Source organism: Amyelois transitella, chromosome 9 (genome assembly GCF_032362555.1).
Source record: "Amyelois transitella isolate CPQ chromosome 9, ilAmyTran1.1, whole genome shotgun sequence".
NCBI lineage: Eukaryota > Metazoa > Arthropoda > Insecta > Lepidoptera > Pyralidae > Amyelois > Amyelois transitella.
In genome coordinates, this window is record NC_083512.1 from 5,985,083 (window position 1) to 6,002,852 (window position 17,770).

The 17,770-nt window shown below is 36.0% G+C and overlaps 3 protein-coding genes across 6 annotated transcripts in view; 1 reads left to right on the plus strand and 2 right to left on the minus strand.

The window, feature by feature from the left end:
* LOC106134694 (uncharacterized) overlaps positions 1 to 4,505 on the minus strand; it is a 44,391-nt gene extending 39,886 nt beyond the window's left edge. For all 3 annotated transcript variants that reach the window (XM_060945706.1, XM_060945707.1, XM_013334798.2), the window contains exon 1: positions 2,860 to 4,505. In XM_060945706.1, coding sequence (XP_060801689.1) covers positions 2,860 to 3,821 — 962 coding nt within the window. In that variant the 5' untranslated portion in view covers positions 3,822 to 4,505. The remainder of the gene's footprint in view (positions 1 to 2,859) is intronic.
* A 245-nt stretch (positions 4,506 to 4,750) lies between these two features.
* LOC106134662 (U3 small nucleolar RNA-associated protein 18 homolog) lies at positions 4,751 to 6,653 on the plus strand. Its single transcript, XM_013334761.2, has 2 exons — positions 4,751 to 4,944; positions 5,355 to 6,653. The coding sequence occupies exons 1-2, from the start codon at positions 4,904 to 4,906 to the stop codon at positions 6,625 to 6,627; spliced, it is 1,314 nt and encodes a 437-aa protein (XP_013190215.1). The 5' UTR covers positions 4,751 to 4,903; the 3' UTR covers positions 6,628 to 6,653.
* A 3,473-nt stretch (positions 6,654 to 10,126) lies between these two features.
* Positions 10,127 to 16,197, minus strand: LOC106134765 (dnaJ homolog subfamily A member 1). 2 transcript variants are annotated; one of them, XM_060945786.1, is made up of 8 exons: positions 16,026 to 16,197; positions 15,101 to 15,308; positions 14,353 to 14,604; positions 13,996 to 14,150; positions 13,392 to 13,547; positions 12,416 to 12,587; positions 12,047 to 12,174; positions 10,127 to 11,679 (listed from the first exon to the last, which is right to left on the minus strand). In XM_060945786.1, exons 2-8 carry the CDS (start codon positions 15,297 to 15,299, stop codon positions 11,530 to 11,532), a joined length of 1,212 nt encoding a protein of 403 aa, XP_060801769.1. In that variant the 5' UTR covers positions 15,300 to 15,308; positions 16,026 to 16,197; the 3' UTR covers positions 10,127 to 11,529. The 2 variants fall into 2 exon arrangements, with proteins under 2 accessions (XP_060801769.1, XP_013190352.1); XM_013334898.1 differs by having other exon boundaries at positions 13,996 to 14,154; positions 14,357 to 14,604; positions 16,026 to 16,196.
* Between the last annotated feature and the right edge of the window lie 1,573 nt (positions 16,198 to 17,770).

The following is a 17,770-nucleotide window of genomic DNA, read 5'->3' on the forward strand; positions in this document are numbered from 1 at the left end:
TCTTTAGATATTGAATAGAATAAAATTTGGTCAAAAATGGAAATTTCCAATAATTTACGGTCAAAAAGTATGAAAAGTTATCGGTCTTTGTTTTATGGCGGTCCAGTATTGTATTTCACAATAGCCGTTCATCACCAAGGAAGATTGTAAATCTTAAATTAGGGACATTGTAAACTTTTACGGACTGCCATCGACCCAGGAGGGAGTTCATAAAAATTCCTTATGCGTTTTAGATAAAAAAAACAATGCCGTATGAACAAAACCATAATATCGAGGTGGGAAAAAATAAACAATTAACACTCAGACAAAACAATATTAGTTAAAATCCTTAAATTTAAAAAAAAATAGATATGCTAGTTTTTTGGATTTGCTAAAAGGGCAGTTTTCACATTACGAAGTAAATTTTTTTTTTATATTAAGTACATATCAGTTGACCACCGTTTTTTTATTTAAGAATTCGGCACCAGGCGTTGTTATTTATTAGTTCGTTGTACTATTCACGGGGATCTTTGTATTTAGGAGCATAAAGAAAGTCGGAACGAATCGTAAATCGGATCAGTACGGGGTGGAGCCGCTGGATGCGACCGAAACAATTGAGACCGATACGTACGCATTGAACACAGACAAACTAACATTGTGCAATACATCACAAAGGAGGCCGGAGAAATCCGTGTGTTATGTTACTTTCGAAACAAGTAACTCTACTTTATGCGTATCGTCTTTTGGTGGCCATAAATCAGTTCAGCTTTCTTACAAATGAGTCGAAGATTTGGCGGATGACACAGACTCCTTTCGACGACGGTCAGCTGTTGCCTTTTTGGAATAAATAACAATAGAATTTTGGAGATATTCCTTAAAAATAACTATACCAGCTGAGATAAGGAATTTATCTTTTTTGTAGGATGATGTTTCAATGACAAGAGGTAAATAAAAGGTGGTCAATACACCTAATAATTACAAGAATGAAACAAAACTTTTGGATTGCAAGACAATTAGATACTATAATTTGCTTTTAAGAGGAGCAAGTGAGCTTGAATAGCGACTGTATAATATGGGTCCATTACCGCCCAAGGTGCGTGAGTTAACAGTATTGTTCGGCTTAGGCATTGTGCTGCCAATGACAGATAAGAGACCGGGTAATGAGAACAAGCACGACCCACTATGGCATCTCTCTCGGGCTTGCCGTAATCGGCTTGTTACGCTTATTAGTCTTTATTTTACCTAGGCCTTCGCTGTCGTGGGAATTTCCGAAGACTATTCCTTTCCAAATCGTTGAACCAATCATTGAACTACGCTCAAAAGAATTCAACGATTATCAAACCATTACACGCTTTATATAATGTAGAGTTGAAAGCACACGTAAGTGTTTATATGTCTTTCGTCACTTGCACATCGCTGGCCGCGTCCGCACTGCGCCTGCGCACAGCTGCCCGACTGGTTTGTCCACTTGTAGTGGATTGATTTAACGTTGAAGACACGATCCGCCGCTCATTCCAGAGTTCCTCTGGTGCTTCATTTACGCTGAACAATCATTATTTATAGCAGAATATTTATCCACGATCGCATGAAGATCTAACCACAAGTTTTTCAGATGCTGCCAGCAACAAGGTTTTAATGATGGTTACTAAGCGATAGACAAGTCACTTCAATGAATTCTTAACCCTTAAGATGGTAGACAGAGCCAATAGTTTCGAAAAGACTGTAAGGCCAAGCTCAGCTGCAAAGCTTTATGACGGAATTGAGATTAAAATAATGTCAGATTGCTAGCCCATCGCCTACAAGAGGAATCCCAAGTTCATTAGCTTATCCTTTAGCCGTGTTTTACGCCATCCATGGGAACTAAAGCTGCCTTTTTTGTTATATCATTAGGTCAGTCTCATTGTGGTTTTTTCCATTTCTTATATCTCCACCTTTATTAGTGGAGAGAAAGTGGAGAGTTATGAATGTGGACGAAGTAAAAGAACTATGCAGAGATCGTGGCAAGTGGAAAGATGTAGTCTCTGCCTACCCTTCTGGGAAGAAGGCGTAATTTTATGTTTATATATATGTATCTTTATGCTGTTATGTGAGAATATTCCTGTTTATCTTTAATTCATTAGAGCCGTGTGGCTCCCAGCACTTTAAAATAAGACCAATCCCTCTCTTTCCCGTGGATATGGATGTCATAAAAGGCATTTATGGAAGTAACCTCATTAACCCAGTACAGTTAGGAATGAAAGAAAAAAAAATGTGAAAGATGCTTCTCTTCCCTTGCAGATTAAAAAAAAAAAACTCAAAATGAAAGGTTTTGGAGTGTTCTCATAATAAGTAACGAAACCTTTAAGCAAAGCAAGCCTCAGGGCTTAACTGCACGTTCTACATTATTATTCTATACACTTTACACCTGGTTTGGCTGATCGCATTCTCACCTTCCAGAAGAGGTTACCAATGACCAATCCTGGAATGTGCGTATGTAACTGGTAAGTGAGTCAGGTTCCTAGATGAACTCTGTGACTCTGATATAAAACAATCTAATGAATCATGGTTACACATCCAGTTTGGCTTAATGTTCAGGTCTCTTCACCATGTTTACCACCTTATTGTTAGTTCATTGTAATCCCGTTGTTCTCTCATTGTAAGAACATTCTAACTAAAATACAAGAAAGATTGTTTCGAAAAGAAAAGGTGCTGTGGAGTAGTATTTTACTCTATGGATGCTGCGCAGAAGACTATTTATATGAAATATTGCTACTTAGCATCCCACAAGTGTCAAATTCTATGGTCAACATGCATGCTGGATGTACTATGGTCCCTGTATCAAACTAACATGCACACAATATTATTTATTATTTAAGAACATCAAAGATTTAAAGAACTTACCTAATGTAAAGTACTGATGCTCCATTCACTATCCTTCTCCAGCCTAAGGGCACAACTATAGTTTGTGGGGTTTCACTTTGAACACTCTTGGGTTCTGAGTCAGCAGCTTGAGGCAGCACTGATGAAGGCAAAACTGCCAACACAACCCCATCCGCTGTGCGGACAAGCTGTGCACTACTTCCACTGTCACTCTCACCCACCACTCGGCTCACACCTACTTGTTGATTCAGTATACTAATACTTTGATTGACTATAGATTGATGAGACACACTCTGTTCTAACAATTGATAGTTCACATAACTCCTGCCAATTGCCACTTCTCCTTCACCACTGTTTACTATTTCACCACTCTGTATTGTAACATTATCATTAAATTGACCCTGCCCATGACGCAGTGCAAGAGGGTGCATAGGCATAACACTCTCTGCACCCACGGACACAGAGCCTCTTCTCTGATATAACAATAATTCTGCAGATTCTGCAGGTGTCCTTGCATTTAAAGTGTCTACACTATTTAAGTCCACACTCACTTGGTTAGTTGAGTCCCTCTTAACATTAACACCACATAAACGGTCACTCAATTTGTCATCAGTTTTCAAACAAGGCTCTTCAACAAATTGTTGTGATACAGGTAAATAATCAGTCCGGTGACCAGGATTCTCACTCGTGCCATAGACACCAATTTTCCCTTCAGCATCATTACCAGCTTTGTAGAAGATTGCCCCTGATGAATTCCTCAAGTCGTTTTGTTCTATTTGGGGTCTGTAGATAGGATTTCTGGGAACTTGGTGGGGTAGATTGTCAGGAAGGTAGAGAAGGTCGGGCGGCTGCGGTTCCGGGGGCGCGGCGCCGGGCTCTAGCTGGCGCGGGCGGTCCGCCACGTAGACCAGCACGCGCGGGTTGCCGGCGCCCGCCACGCCTGCCGCCCCGCACGCGCCCACACTCGCGGGCTTGCTTGACATCGCGCACGCACATCACACGCCGCGACAGCCGGCTGCTCACTAGCTGAACCCGCCGAGACGCTCACGCGATCCTCCAGAGGACCGAGCACGACTCCACCTGGCATCGCTTTCAGCCCGACCATCGCTCGACGACCAGCCTGTGCACAGAGGCCTCATCGACATCTCCTGACGAACCTATTTTACCTAACGATGTCATTAACGAATTGTATAATCGTTTTATGACGGTCTAAAGCGGCTCTAATAATTTTATGGCGGGGCCTTTTTGCGGCCCCATTGTAAAACTTATAGCACCAACTAGTTAACCACATTCAAAGGCTTGCCGATCGGCTACCGTATTGAATTGTGCCGTTTAGTATCCATATTGATGCACAGCAGATTTGGAGGATGTAAAAGGTCACAAAATGAAAAGTGTCCGTTTCATCTCACTAACAAACTTTGTTTTGATCAAATACACTCATGATTTACATTGTTTCCTCCCATGTACACTTTCATATCATATAGGTCAATATAAATATTGTAATTGGAATAATTATACAATTTCACAAATTACGATCACTGTTAGAAGCACTTTTAATGAAAGAACTCGAGACTTGTAAACGAGAGGTTGTAGATTGGATTCTTTTCTTTGGAACGTTCCGATCCACCCAATCCAAGCAAACATCAAATGAAAGCTAGGCTAGAGAAATGCAATTTGACCAAGATTGACTTCAGAGTCATCTATTGGTAAAATAATTGACTGTAGTTTTATCGACGCATTTTAGGGTTGGGCAAGAAAGTCCAATCCAAAGTTATATCGATACTTTCTCATGCCATGTTATTATCTGTGGTTTTTGTAAGTTATCTTTTAGTTGGTAGTAAGAAAGTGACATCTTGTCATTGTCACTTTAATGAAATTTTATGTCAATGTCTACTGATTTGATTGAGCGCTTGTCAAATCATATTTCAACAATAAATCGAATTGCAATTTCCATGCTGAAGCTGATTTTCAAGTATTGACGCGTGTTTTTTTTTAATTTACTATTAGTTTATTGTGATAAATAATCAATCTAGTGTAATGAAAATAGGTAATCACACTGAAAACAATGAAGAGGGCAAGTTCTAACTTGATAGAAGATGAAACGAAGTATGTACTCAAATTTTAAGCTACATTGCATGCGTTCATTCTATAAATGGATTCATTGTGTTGGTTTTGTGAATAATTACGGAACTTTTTAAATTTGATTAACATTGTACAACAACTTGTTTAAATGTAACTTAAACTATACTAAAAGAAATTCTGAATAAAAGACGCATACCTAATAACTTAGTCGAAACAACACACATAACCTATGCCATTACAACCTAGTAGATTTGACTGACATGACGAACATTACGATCAAATGGTTTTTATTTATATGGAGGTCTAAGGAATTATGCAGAGATCGTGGCAAGTGGAAAGAGGTAGTCTCTGCCTACCCCTCCGGAAAAGAGGCATGATTTTTATGTATGTATGTATGAAGGTCTAACTTAAAATGTTATTTTCCACTATTTCAGGTTATCCGGATTGTTGTTTAACAAATCGAAAAAAATTGTAGAAAAATTGAAGAAGAATATTGAGAATAATGAATTTGTTGATAATCAGCCTGTGTGGTTTGATGAAGATGATAACCATTTGGCCGCAAATACAATACCTAATAAGAAGAGTAAGGCTCTGCAATCTGAAAGGCTCAAACAAAAATATGAAAGTATTATGGGAACTCCTAACTGGGCTAAGCTAGGACAAATTCCAGAAAATGAAGACGAGTCAGAAATAACTAAAAAAGTTGGGCATGTTCATAAAAAGAAGTCTTTAAATCTGCCTAAAGATTACCTTGAAATTAGGAGATTCCCAAACATAAACAATGAAACTAAATCTGAAGGAAAAGTTATTTCATGTGTTGAGTTCCATCCAAAATTAAGTGTAGCATTAGTTGGTGGTCAATCAGGGATAGTTTCATTGTTTTCTATTGGCGGTGACACTAACAATAAACTTCACAGCTTCAGGTTGAAAAAATGGAAAGTTACTTCAGCTTATTTCTCACCAGAAGGATCGGAGGCATATTTGGCTTCAGAAGCAGACCATTCCTATTGTTTGTATAACCTTGTTAAGGCGGAGCCAAAACTGGTTCAACTTCCGCATTGTGTGAAAAAACCAAAAATATTTAAGCTTTCACCAAATGGCAAATATCTTGCTGTAGCTGATGGTTTTGATGAAATCCATATAATCTGTGCCAAGTCAAATGAACGATTAAGGGCACTAAAACACAATTCTAGTGTTGTGTCTGTAGCTTTTAGCCATAATAGTGAACAAATGTATTGCTATTGTGCCCAGGGAGAAATAACTATATGGGACTTGTCCACATACAGAGCCCTGAAAAAATTCTATGATAATGGCTGTGTTAATGCATCATGCATAACTGACAGCCCTTGTGGTAAATTATTGGCTGCAGGAAGCAAGGAGGGCATTGTCAATGTCTATGACAGATCTAGTTTGGACAGCCCTTCACCATTTCCATTGAAGACAATTTCAAATTTAACTACTAAAATAACTGACATTAAATTTAATGCCACGTCAGAAATAATAGCAATTTCATCCAATTGTTACCCGAATGCTGTTAAACTGGTCCACACTCCCTCATATCATGTATTTAGCAACTTCCCAAAACAATCAATTACTTACAACAATATACAAACTGTTAATTTTTCGCCAAACAGTGGATATATGGCTCTTGGTAATGATAAAGGGCTTGCCTATTTATTTAGGCTTAAATACTATAAGAATTATTAAGTTAATAAACTTTGTTTTTAAAGAAACCACTTTGTTTGGATTTACATGTATCTGAACGACATATATCTGACTTGACCGCTTTTGTCATTTTATGTTAGTAGGTACTTACTAAAATTAAAAAGCGGTACATAGTAGTCCAAATGTATATTTTTGGCGAATGCTCATTTTGGCGGCAGAGACCCGTTGAATCCTCTATCAGCTGACATTGACTTCCTTCTTATTCCCTATTTTTATAACCCAGTTATTTGTTCTCCTGTCATTCCATTGTTATCCCGGCAGGGGTAAAGAAGCTTTCTCCTTTAAAGGCCGGTAATTCAGTGCATCCACTTTTAGCAAATGTGTTTCAGGATATCTACTCATTCCGATTTATAGGATGTCTTTCCTCTTTAATCGCTTTGTATAGCTGCGGTTTGTGAGTTGCTGTGCAAGTATGTTTGGGTGCTTTACGAGCCTCTCCCGGTACCTCAGGCCGACATTTAGGAGTTCTTCCTTTATTGTAGTAATTTCCAGGTGTTCATGGATTTCTGCGTTCGTAACATACCAGGGCACGCCACTGATGTTTCTGAGTATTTTATTTTGCACTCTTTGCAGGCATGAGATATTGGAGTCAGAAACACTACCCCACAGTTGTAGTCCATAAGTCCAGATTGGTTTGAGAATTGTTTTATACACTAGGAGTTTGTTGTCTACTGATAGCTTGCTATTTCGCCCCAACAGCCAGTGGAAACTTCCATAGCGAATGTTTACTGCATCCCTCTTTTTTACTACGCTTTTATTAGCTTGGGTTGTATGTATGTATGTATGTATGTAACGGAATCTTTGAGCTTAATTTTCACTGATTTCTAAACGTCTGATCAACTTGAAACTTTGCACACGTATCAAGGACCGATGACAATGCAATATTTTGATAAGAGTTTCTCATTATCCTTATTAAAACTGCCAGGATTAATAAATTCATTTTTAGATCCTTCGTAAGAGAGTAAGAGAGACAGAGATAGCACCATTGTCAGTAATCTCTATACAAGAAACCAAGAAGTTCTGACGTATAAGGAGTCCAAAAAGAGATGTAATATATTTCCATATAATGTTACTATTAACCTGAGGCTTTTTTATTTCATCGCATCGCTCCATTTAGAATTACCATTAGAAACAATAGTAGAATATTTTAAAACAATAAAAAATATATAAGTAATAAAACAAGAGTAATAAATGAAAATTGAACAACTAAATTTACAATAATACAAGAATAAAGTTACTACCTACAGAACTTTGCGATATTTAATACGTATTTAACATATTAATGCAATTCTTGAATTAACATTAGGTATCTTTTGCCTATTTATAATAGCAACACTGTAATACTCGTTTAAGAAATGAGTGACATTTATTTATGTCAAATAAGTTTTGCAGTAAGTTTCGAATTCGATTAGAAAACCTGTAAACTTTCTTTCTGTTTTTTTATACCGGTGCCTGTGTATTTACCTATTTGCACTTTGTTTTGTGCTGATAACTTATCGTTATTTGTAGTTTGGAATCTTCCGTTGAGTCGAGCTTTGTTCTTCCGGATATTCGTGTGATTTTATCATCTGAGATTGGACTCTGACTGTGTTCACTGTGTTGTGCAGATAGGACTCCTGTAAAAAGTACCTGATTATTTGAGATAGGAGTCCCAAGTTTGTGTTTGTTTTTGTGAAAGACAGTTTTACAACGAAAGTGCCACGATATCTTCCGATAAACATTGTTGCGTTCCTGGTTGTAAAGGCAGTGGAGGTATGTTTGAAATATTTTTGTTCCTGTATCAATCTGCCTCTTAATCTTGTGGTTTGATTCCTGGCAAGGCCACAATCGAAAATTATTATGTTTGCTGGATAGTCAAAAATATTATTAACAGTGATTTATCACTATAAAATTCTTTTCAACAGGGTTTAACAATCATCATACATACATATAATCACGTCTATATCCCTTGCGGGGTAGACAGAGCCAACAGTCTTGTAAAGACTGATAGGCCACATTCAGCTATTTGGATTTAAGATAGAATTGAGATTCAAATAGTGACAGGTTGCAAGCCCATCGCCTAAAAAAGAATCATCATTATGAGAATATTATGAGATTTAATCCAATCAGGCCACATGTAACTTTAAGAAAGTTAGTTGTGAAAACCTCCAGCGATGGGCGCATAAATTCCAAAAAATAATTGTATAAAAAAACTAAAAAACTACGCGTTTTATTGCTAATCAAACTAAAAAATAGAAAATAAATAATAGTTTAAAAAAAACTAAAAAACTACGCTTTATTGCTAATCAAACTAAAAAATAGAAAATAAAAATTAATGACAAAGGAATTATAAAACAGTAGTAGTAAGTCGAACAATCAGTTATAGTCAATTACCTCTGATTAAAATTATAACAAAATTAAATTTATAAACAAAACAATTTAAATCTGAGTAAAAAGCGTGGGGTGCCTGATGTAGTAAATATTAAAATCATTCTATTAGCATATATTTATGACAAGAGAGTTATGAAAATGAAGTAAAATGCACCCCACGCTTTTTACTCTGATTTAAATTGTTTTGTTTATAAATTTAATTTTGTTATAATTTTAATCAGAGGTAATTGACTATAACTGATTGTTCGACTTACTACTACTGTTTTATAATTCCTTTGTCATTAATTTTTATTTTCTATTTTTTAGTTTGATTAGCAATAAAGCGTAGTTTTTTAGTTTTTTTTAATTTTATATGATTTTTCCATGTCAGTCGTCTGTCTAGGTGCAGTCCCAGATACCGTACACTGTTGTGTTGTGGGAGTACAATATTTTCCAGTTTCACCTGAGGACAGTTGCCTTTTCGTAGTGTGAAGGTGACATGGGAAGACTTCGAAGCACTAGCTTTAATGCGCCACTTTTGCAACCAAGTTGTTGTCTCATCTAAGCCTTTTTGAAGTACTTGTGTCGCCATAGACGGATCTTTGTTACTTGCTAAAATAGCGGTGTCGTCAGCAAAAGTAGCTATTGTGGTGTCCTTTGTCTCAGATAAATCACTAGTGAAGATTGTATATAGTGCTGGTCCCAGGACTGAGCCCTGTGGAACACCGGCCGGCCGGCACGTATAATATTAAATTCATATTTATACATAAATCAAGCCTCTTTCCCGGAGGGGTAGGCTGAGATAACATCTTTCCACTTGCCACGATCCTTGCATACTTCTTTCGCTTCATACATACATATGGTCACGTCTATATAGGTACCTTGCGTGGTAGACAAAGCCAACAGTCTTGAACTGCCGGGAACCACCTTTTGCCAGAACATATTAGGTCCATAATCAAAAATTTTAATAAGGAACGAAATTATTTAAAACATACATAAAATCACACGCATCTTTCCCGAAGAGGTAGGCAGAGATCCACATGCATTACTCAAGATCGGTGGTGATCTGACCTTTTGCCACGTCGAATAGGACATCTTCAATTTGATCAAATTATTTAAATGAAACTTTAAATGCGAGACAAAGAAATTTATTCTGATAACTTGAACAACATTAATACAGAAACTAAGTAAGTCCTTTTTTTAAAATAGTACACGTGTAAATGCAGGGTTATTGAAGAAAAACCAAGGTATAACTCGTATAACGGTGGATGTGTTAGTTATTTGAATTAACGATGGAATGACACAATGTGCAAAAACAAATCCAGTTGTAACTGACGAAATTAATTACAGTTCATCTATTGATAGTAAGCAATAACTTACAAACATAAATTATCTAAAGAAATAGTAAATCAAAATCACAGTTAAGTTTATTCAATTCACCTTTTGCCAATGGACCCGTTAGATAGTGCTATAAAATTATTTATAACTAGTCATTACAAATTACACATGCATTTCACCCTAATTAAATTAGCTTAAATTTAATTGTTTGTCGCCCATGTCAAGGTCGAAGGAGAATAGGATTTCTTACCCCGTTTAAAAGTTCTCATTTTAAATATTGCTATTTAGGTGGAGATTTCGTGACGTGATTTACATGAAGCTGATAATCCAAGTTATAGTACCTTTACATATATGGAACAGTCTTCTTTTTATAGTTTCTTAAGTTTCAATAAACGTATAGGCGACATCCATCCAGACTTATTTTTATTACCATTAAGGAGAAAAAAAGATTTGATTGCAATTTAAACTCTGAAGCAACTGATTAGATTTAAAATATATATTTCAGCATTAGAAAGCTATAATGCTAGTAACATAAGCATACATTCCATTCCCAAAGGAGCAGAATCTTGAGGAACAGTATTTATATATCATACATCTCAAAACGCATAAAATCCTAATCACATTATATTAATTAGAACAACTCCCAATAAAACCAACACATTATACTATTACTTGCTTATCGCATTAGTAGCTAACATAAGATATAGAAACATATGCATAATATGCAAAGCTTCTAATACTTTTCGGCAGTTAATAATTTAACTAGTTAGAGAGATAGTAGTCATAGCCAGAGATGTGCGACCAGGATTCATTCAAGTTATTTAGATCGTGAAAAAAACAATCAGTAGAAATTATCAATACCATTAACAAAATCATAACCAAAAAGAGTTATGGTTTGACACTACAGTGTACTAAACAGTGATAGCAAAATCGAGTACTGAGTGCATCAAAAGCAGGTTATATGCAATACAGTTTTAAAGCGGGCCTACACCATTTGTAATCCAAAAAATCTTCGAAATTCTTTGGACCTGCTTTTGATGCGCTCAGACCTAAATACAATTTTTTTTTCGGGTATCCAGCCAAACGTCACCAGTTGCACAGCCCTAGTACTAGTTTCAAATCACTACATCATTATGCGGTTATGATTGTTGGATAGTGTCCATTGCGGGTCCATTGGTGTCATTAACGGTGTGCAGTCTAACTAGTGGCGCATTGCACGCGGTTCATGCCGGGATGGTCGTCGTCTTCGTCGTAAGCAGCGCCGTGATGCGCGCGTCTCCGCCGGCTCTCTTGTTCCGGATCCAAGTCCATCAGTTGGCACTCTTCAGCCAACTCGGGAATCTCAATCTGCAAATCAACATCGCCGTCGTCTATATATTTTGGCAAGTGGTGAAGTTGCGTCAATCAGTGTGGTAATATTTGGCAATAAATAAATCTGTCATAGTAAACATTTCAAGTAAACATCCGCATGTCTCTCTACTAATGTAAGAGACTTTATCGAACAGTGACAGTAGTTAACATGCAAGTTCGAATAATTTGTCTAGTATTGTGGGTTTGGTTTGTTCAATGTTTATGGTTTTCATGGGATGATATGGTTCCCGGCAATTTGGAATAGTTGTCTGTGTTGATTTCGTAACAGAAAGAGGAAGAGACTGTTACAATCTAGAATCCAAGAAATCCCTTTAACACCAGAAATGTCAATATGCGAACTTACCCTAGGCCGAGGGGGTAGGCAGTTCTCCAGGGCAGGAATGACTTCAGGCGGAATGCGGTTGGGGAAATTAACTAGGAATTGTATTATAAGTTGGCCTTTCTCAAATGGATTCTTGTACATCGGCATACCTAGAAATAAAATTAATTACTTATAGCTTTTTAGTTAGATTTAAGAGGCATGGAAAAAAAACAGACAGCTAATAGTAAAGAGGCCACTGGAAGTGAAGTTGACAAAAATTTTTTTATGTAAAATTGAAATTGAAACTTCTACCCAATAACGCAAAACCCAATAAAGCAAAATGTAGTTAACAAAAAATAAAATTTTGTCATAGAGATTTTTTTCTCAAGAAAAACAAAGGCTTTCACTTACCCTCGTTCAAAACACACTTCACTTCACCGTGCTTAGTGACTTCGCCCGGCATCACGGTGATTACAATATCCCTATCGTCCAGAGTCCTGATCACTTTCTGGAAGCCGCACAGAGACTCCACCAACTCAATGTTCAAGCGCAAAATAAGATCATTGCCAGATCTTTTGAATACCTGAAAAAAACATCACTGAATTAATTTGTTTATTCTTTACTAGCGACCCGCCCCGACTTCGCACGGGTAACATTTATAAATATAAACCTACATCAGAAGACCCTCATCCTTCCAACATTTTATCAGGAACAAAATCCATCCACTACTTTCCGGGATTAGTGGCAGAGAAAATAGGACTGTAAAGTAGTGATGATTAGATTCTATACATGAAATGTCTGGAAACTTCAATCTGTCATAGATTGATTGTTCCACGGGAACAAAAAGTCATCACATTCAATTTAGATTTCATGCTAAATGTTATAATATTTACTTGAGTTATTTCAAGAGATATGATGAATAATATTTTTTACACATGCTGCCTACCCACTGCCCACGCCTAGTGCACAACACTATTTTAAAATTCTTATGTATGGATTTATCATATTTTCTTTGCTTGTATAAAAACAACCATAAATATATTGAGATATTCACAATTTGCACTGCTCAGTATTGAATTTGAATTTAATGTAGAATGATAATAATTTGCAAATCATGCTCATATAACATTGGACAAGGCCAGTGTTTAAATGAACACATTTTTAAAGCCGACTCATTCTTATTTGTACATTTAGACAGTAAACATCTGACTTGCAATTGTGACAAAAAAAATTACAAGCTCTAGCTTTTACTGACCAGTTTATATTTGATCTGAATTTTATATGAAGATAAGATAATAAGATAACAATACCAAGACTTTTTTCGAGATATTAAAAGACCCATTAAGGGAAAAAAGTTGTGGAAAATATAAATAGTAGCTTTACTCACGTCATGTTCCTTCTCGTCCAGAACTATAATTAAATCTCCTGGTTCCAACTCAGGCTCTTGGTCGCCTTCACCACTGAACACTATCTTCTGGCCATCAGTCATGCCCTTGTCAACGTGGACTTCAAGGATCTTGCGATCGCGAACGGTTTTGCGACCCTGGAAACAATTATTAGTTTAATGAACAAGAAATAGTTTTCATTTGCTTCCTGAGTGAGCTGGATCCGCCGAATCAAAGAGGAGGGTGAGCTAGCCACAAATACAAAATGGACTATCTTTGGATGGTCTATATGAAAACAGGCACAGAACTTTTCAAGTTGAATTTGGGATCTTTAAATTGGCATCTGGCTAGGAATCTGTCACACGCAAAATCTACAATCCACTTTCCAAATGGACATGAATCAACATATTATTAATTCATTAATTAAAGTCGCCAGTCTTAGAGGTGTCGACAATTAATCAGTGGTAGCTGATAATATGTAAATTAATAAAAGGTTTAATACTTGTCATCTTGTTTGTTGAAGTAATAATGCAATGTAATAGCTTTTTACTTCTTACTAGGTGGATGAAGTTGTGGATAACAGCTAGTTACTAACAAATAAGGTACCTGGCAAACTTTGCAGCGATCCTTAGGATCAATGATCTCCCGCTGTCCACGACACTCGCTGCACATTGTCTGATTTTGTTGGATGATGCCAGGAGCAATTTGTTGAATGTGAACCTGCATTCCTGTACCACGACATGTGGGGCAAGTTTGCACTGCTCCCTGGAGGAAAAACAAACAATTACTTGTTAATTCTACATAAAAACGATACTGCACAATCACCCTCACTCCCTCAATTTCTCTTTTACAGACCTTTACTTAATAAGGATTCATTTTTTTAATAATCCTTTTGCACTTAAATCTTTTGCTTACTCATTATTAATAATTTTTAAATACATAAATATTAGTCAGACAAGGCACCAACCTTCTTCCCTCCCCTTCCTTCACACTTATCACAAATAACATTCTTCTGCAGGGCTAGTTTCCTGACAGCACCACGATAGAGCTCCTCCAATGTGACAGACAGCTGATGGATGACATCCTTGCCCTTGCGTTCACGCCCTCGCCGCCGCCCGCCGCTGAAACCACCTCCAAAGAACATGTCAAACAAGTCCATAGGAGATGAGAAGCCACCAGCACCACCGCCACCACTCTTGAGTGCCTGCTCACCACCTGTGAAATAAAATTATTTCAAAATAATACTAGTCTCATTTGATCTGGAAGCCAGAAATTCCTGCTACATGTGGTCTTTGTCTTATGACTATTGGTCTGCCTAACCCATTACTGATAAATATATGTAAAATGTGGTACAAGTTAAATAAATTAGCTATATGAATACTAGCTACACATAGACACCCTGCTATTACTTTTATCAGTTTTTCCTATGATATTATACACAAATGACTTAATTTACATTAAACACGATATTCAAGTTCTAGAATGACATGTATAAGCTATATAGCTTATCTTTTACACTACAACTTAAGGCTAAATTACCTAATAATTTTAATTAATGCATAAACATAAATCAAAAGCCAGTTTGTCATACAGCTTTTGTTTTATACTGTTACCATTGATCAGGCATTTTGACTTACTATACAAAACAATGGAAAAAGTAAGTGCTTGGCCATGATACTAATTAAAAATACAATAAAATGTAATATCTTACCTTGGTCATAAATGCGTCTCTTCTCTGGGTTTGAAAGGACTTCATAGGCCTGTGATATCTGCTTGAATCTCTCACCCTCATTAGGATTCTTATCTGGATGGTATTTAAGAGCCAATTTCCTATATGCCTTTTTCAGTTCATCTGTAGTACAATTTGGCTTTACCCCAAGAATGTCATAATATGTTGTTTCTTTCACCATTTTCACAACCTGATAAATAAAGACATCAATATGAATTGAAACTTGTAAATATCAGAGTCAGCTTTAACTTTGGCCAAACATAACAGAAAATACTTTCATATCACCATGTCTCCCTAATTTATAATAGTTTGTAGTAGACACCAGAGACGTCAGGTAATCCATAAAACATTATATTTATTGCATGGTACATGAGAACAAGATTGAACATAATGAGAAATAAGCTGGGATAATGAACCCCACAGTATAAAGAAACTCTGATAAGCATATCAAGAAGACACTCAGATGATGATGTAAAAAGGTACCTACATTCAATATAACAAATTCACTTTGGAAAGTTCTAGCAGCTCAACCTAATCCTATGACACAACTAAATAGGAAAGTAATTCATGCAACATATTTTATTGTAATACCAAAATCATAAATTTGTAATATTTATTCGATATTCAGCGCTAACATGTGCTTACAACTAATAACACAAAAAAAGTTGAACCCTATGATTGAATTTGGGAAACTAGAAACGACGAGAAATTCATGAGGTTAACTTTTCATGCTACATTTTATCTCGTGGAACAATGAAAAAGGCTAAACATTTCTTTACAAAATTTAGTAATGACGAAATAGCTACGGTAAATAGGTAATCGTTTCATAAAATAAAAGATAGAATCCATGCATTACTGGTTTTCTATTTGATTATAAGCATTTCTTATTAAATTAATACAAACTTACCTGTTATATTCTCTTCAAAATAAAACCAACCTACGTGAGAGAAACTGTATGTAATCTCGATCTTTTGAGCCACAAAAGCACAAAATCCCAAAATGTGGAACGACAAAAATCTAGAGAACCGACAAGCAAGTGAATTACTAGTGACGTTCTTACAAACTGAAGTAAATTCAGAAGTCGATGGAAAACTTGCACCTTCGAGAAATTTCTACAGACAGAATACGATTAAATTAAAGGCCTCTACTCACTTTGCCACTTGTTGCAGCAACCTGAGCAGCCAACTCTACAATCCTCTGAAAGTATAAAAATTTTTAGGGATGTTTTGGAAGAAAGAATGATTTTAAAAATCGAGAATAGTATAAAAAGAAATAAATATACATAGCTTCGAGTTCAATGATACCAATGATTACTTTAAAACGTGTGAATTTGAAAACGAGGACCTCACTATCTGGTATTCATTTAGTAGAAATGCATTAGTGATGATTAATTGGCTCTAAAAAATGACCAATTTTGAAGTTGCTTTTCTATTTTACGGATAAACCTCTTTTGCAGCAGTTTTCGTTTACAGTTCTCTATAAAACACTCTCATCGAAAACGTGAGTACTCGCAACTCGCGTATATGAATATTATTTAATGTATGTGAATATTATGTATGTATGCAAAAACTTTTTAAGTTTTTAACGAAAATTGTCAGAAATAATATCACTGGCCCTGAGCCAGTTCTTGATCTCATAACCTATACACGTCCAAGCGTGTTGCGCATACCATATCGCTGGAGTGTTCACATTTCCTAGCAAAACTAATGAGGAGTTTTCATACGCTATTCGTCGTATTAGGCATTTAACGAACCTAATTCATATGAAAAAAATAAATTAATTAAAAGAACTACATAACGACTTTTACTACACAAACATAATATTAATCCTTATGATTAAAAGTTATTTCAAAATGCACGCTCCAAATTATTCATTGTACGAGTAACTAGAACGTTGGTACCGTTGATGGTCGAATGGATACAGTGTCTTTGTTAAAAGCGAGTGGAAGCACTTTAGTTGATTTCAAAGGACGATATTTTTAGTGTTGGTTAGTAAACAGTAAATTGCCAGCGGGTTCTTTCGCGTGAATTTCCCTTGGGAACAGTAAACAAATATTTTGCGTACTCCGAACTATATAGGAACGCCATTTAAGTACATATTTAATTTTAGCAGGACTACACAATCCTTATCTACACTAATATTATAAAGAGGAAAACTTTGTTTGTTTGTTTGTTTGGTTGTAATGAATAGGCTCAAAAACTACTGGACCGATTTTAAAAATTCTTTCACCATTCGAAAGCTACATTATCCACGAGTAACATAGACTACTTATATTTTCTTTTGGAAAAAAATAGGGTTCCGTAATATATTTGGATTTTTCGAACACAAACTGAAAAAAATCACTTATTTTGCGTACGCTGCCTAAACTACAAAAGATAGAACCATAAAATGTTTTAATTATTTGTAGATCTTATAAATATCTACAAAAAAGTCCGCGACACACTATACCTATCTATGTCGAGTGAGGCACAACAACCACATTTTTATTTAAAAATCTTGAATTTTTTTTGGTCAACATTTAAACGCGTTTTTTTTACTCATGCTATTAATCCTTATCAAAATAAATAAATTTTATCAACAAGTACAGTTTATGTAGATAATATTTGGTCTTTGAATGATTAAAATTGGACGTTTGGTTTTGAAGTTGTGGTG

Excerpts from the sequence above, each read along its gene's own strand:
- LOC106134662 (XM_013334761.2), top strand. The coding sequence starts at position 4,904 with ATGAAGAGGGCAAGTTCTAACTTGATAGAAGATGAAACGAA. Across the intron at positions 4,945-5,354 it reads TTGATAGAAGATGAAACGAA|GTTATCCGGATTGTTGTTTA; the intron begins GTATGTACTCAA and ends CCACTATTTCAG.
- LOC106134765 (XM_060945786.1), bottom strand. The coding sequence starts at position 15,299 with ATGGTGAAAGAAACAACATATTATGACATTCTTGGGGTAAAGCCAAAT. Across the intron at positions 13,548-13,995 it reads ATCGCTGCAAAGTTTGCCAG|GGTCGCAAAACCGTTCGCGA; the intron begins GTACCTTATTTG and ends AATTGTTTCCAG. Across the intron at positions 11,680-12,046 it reads GCCTACCCCCTCGGCCTAGG|ATTGAGATTCCCGAGTTGGC; the intron begins GTAAGTTCGCAT and ends GTTGATTTGCAG.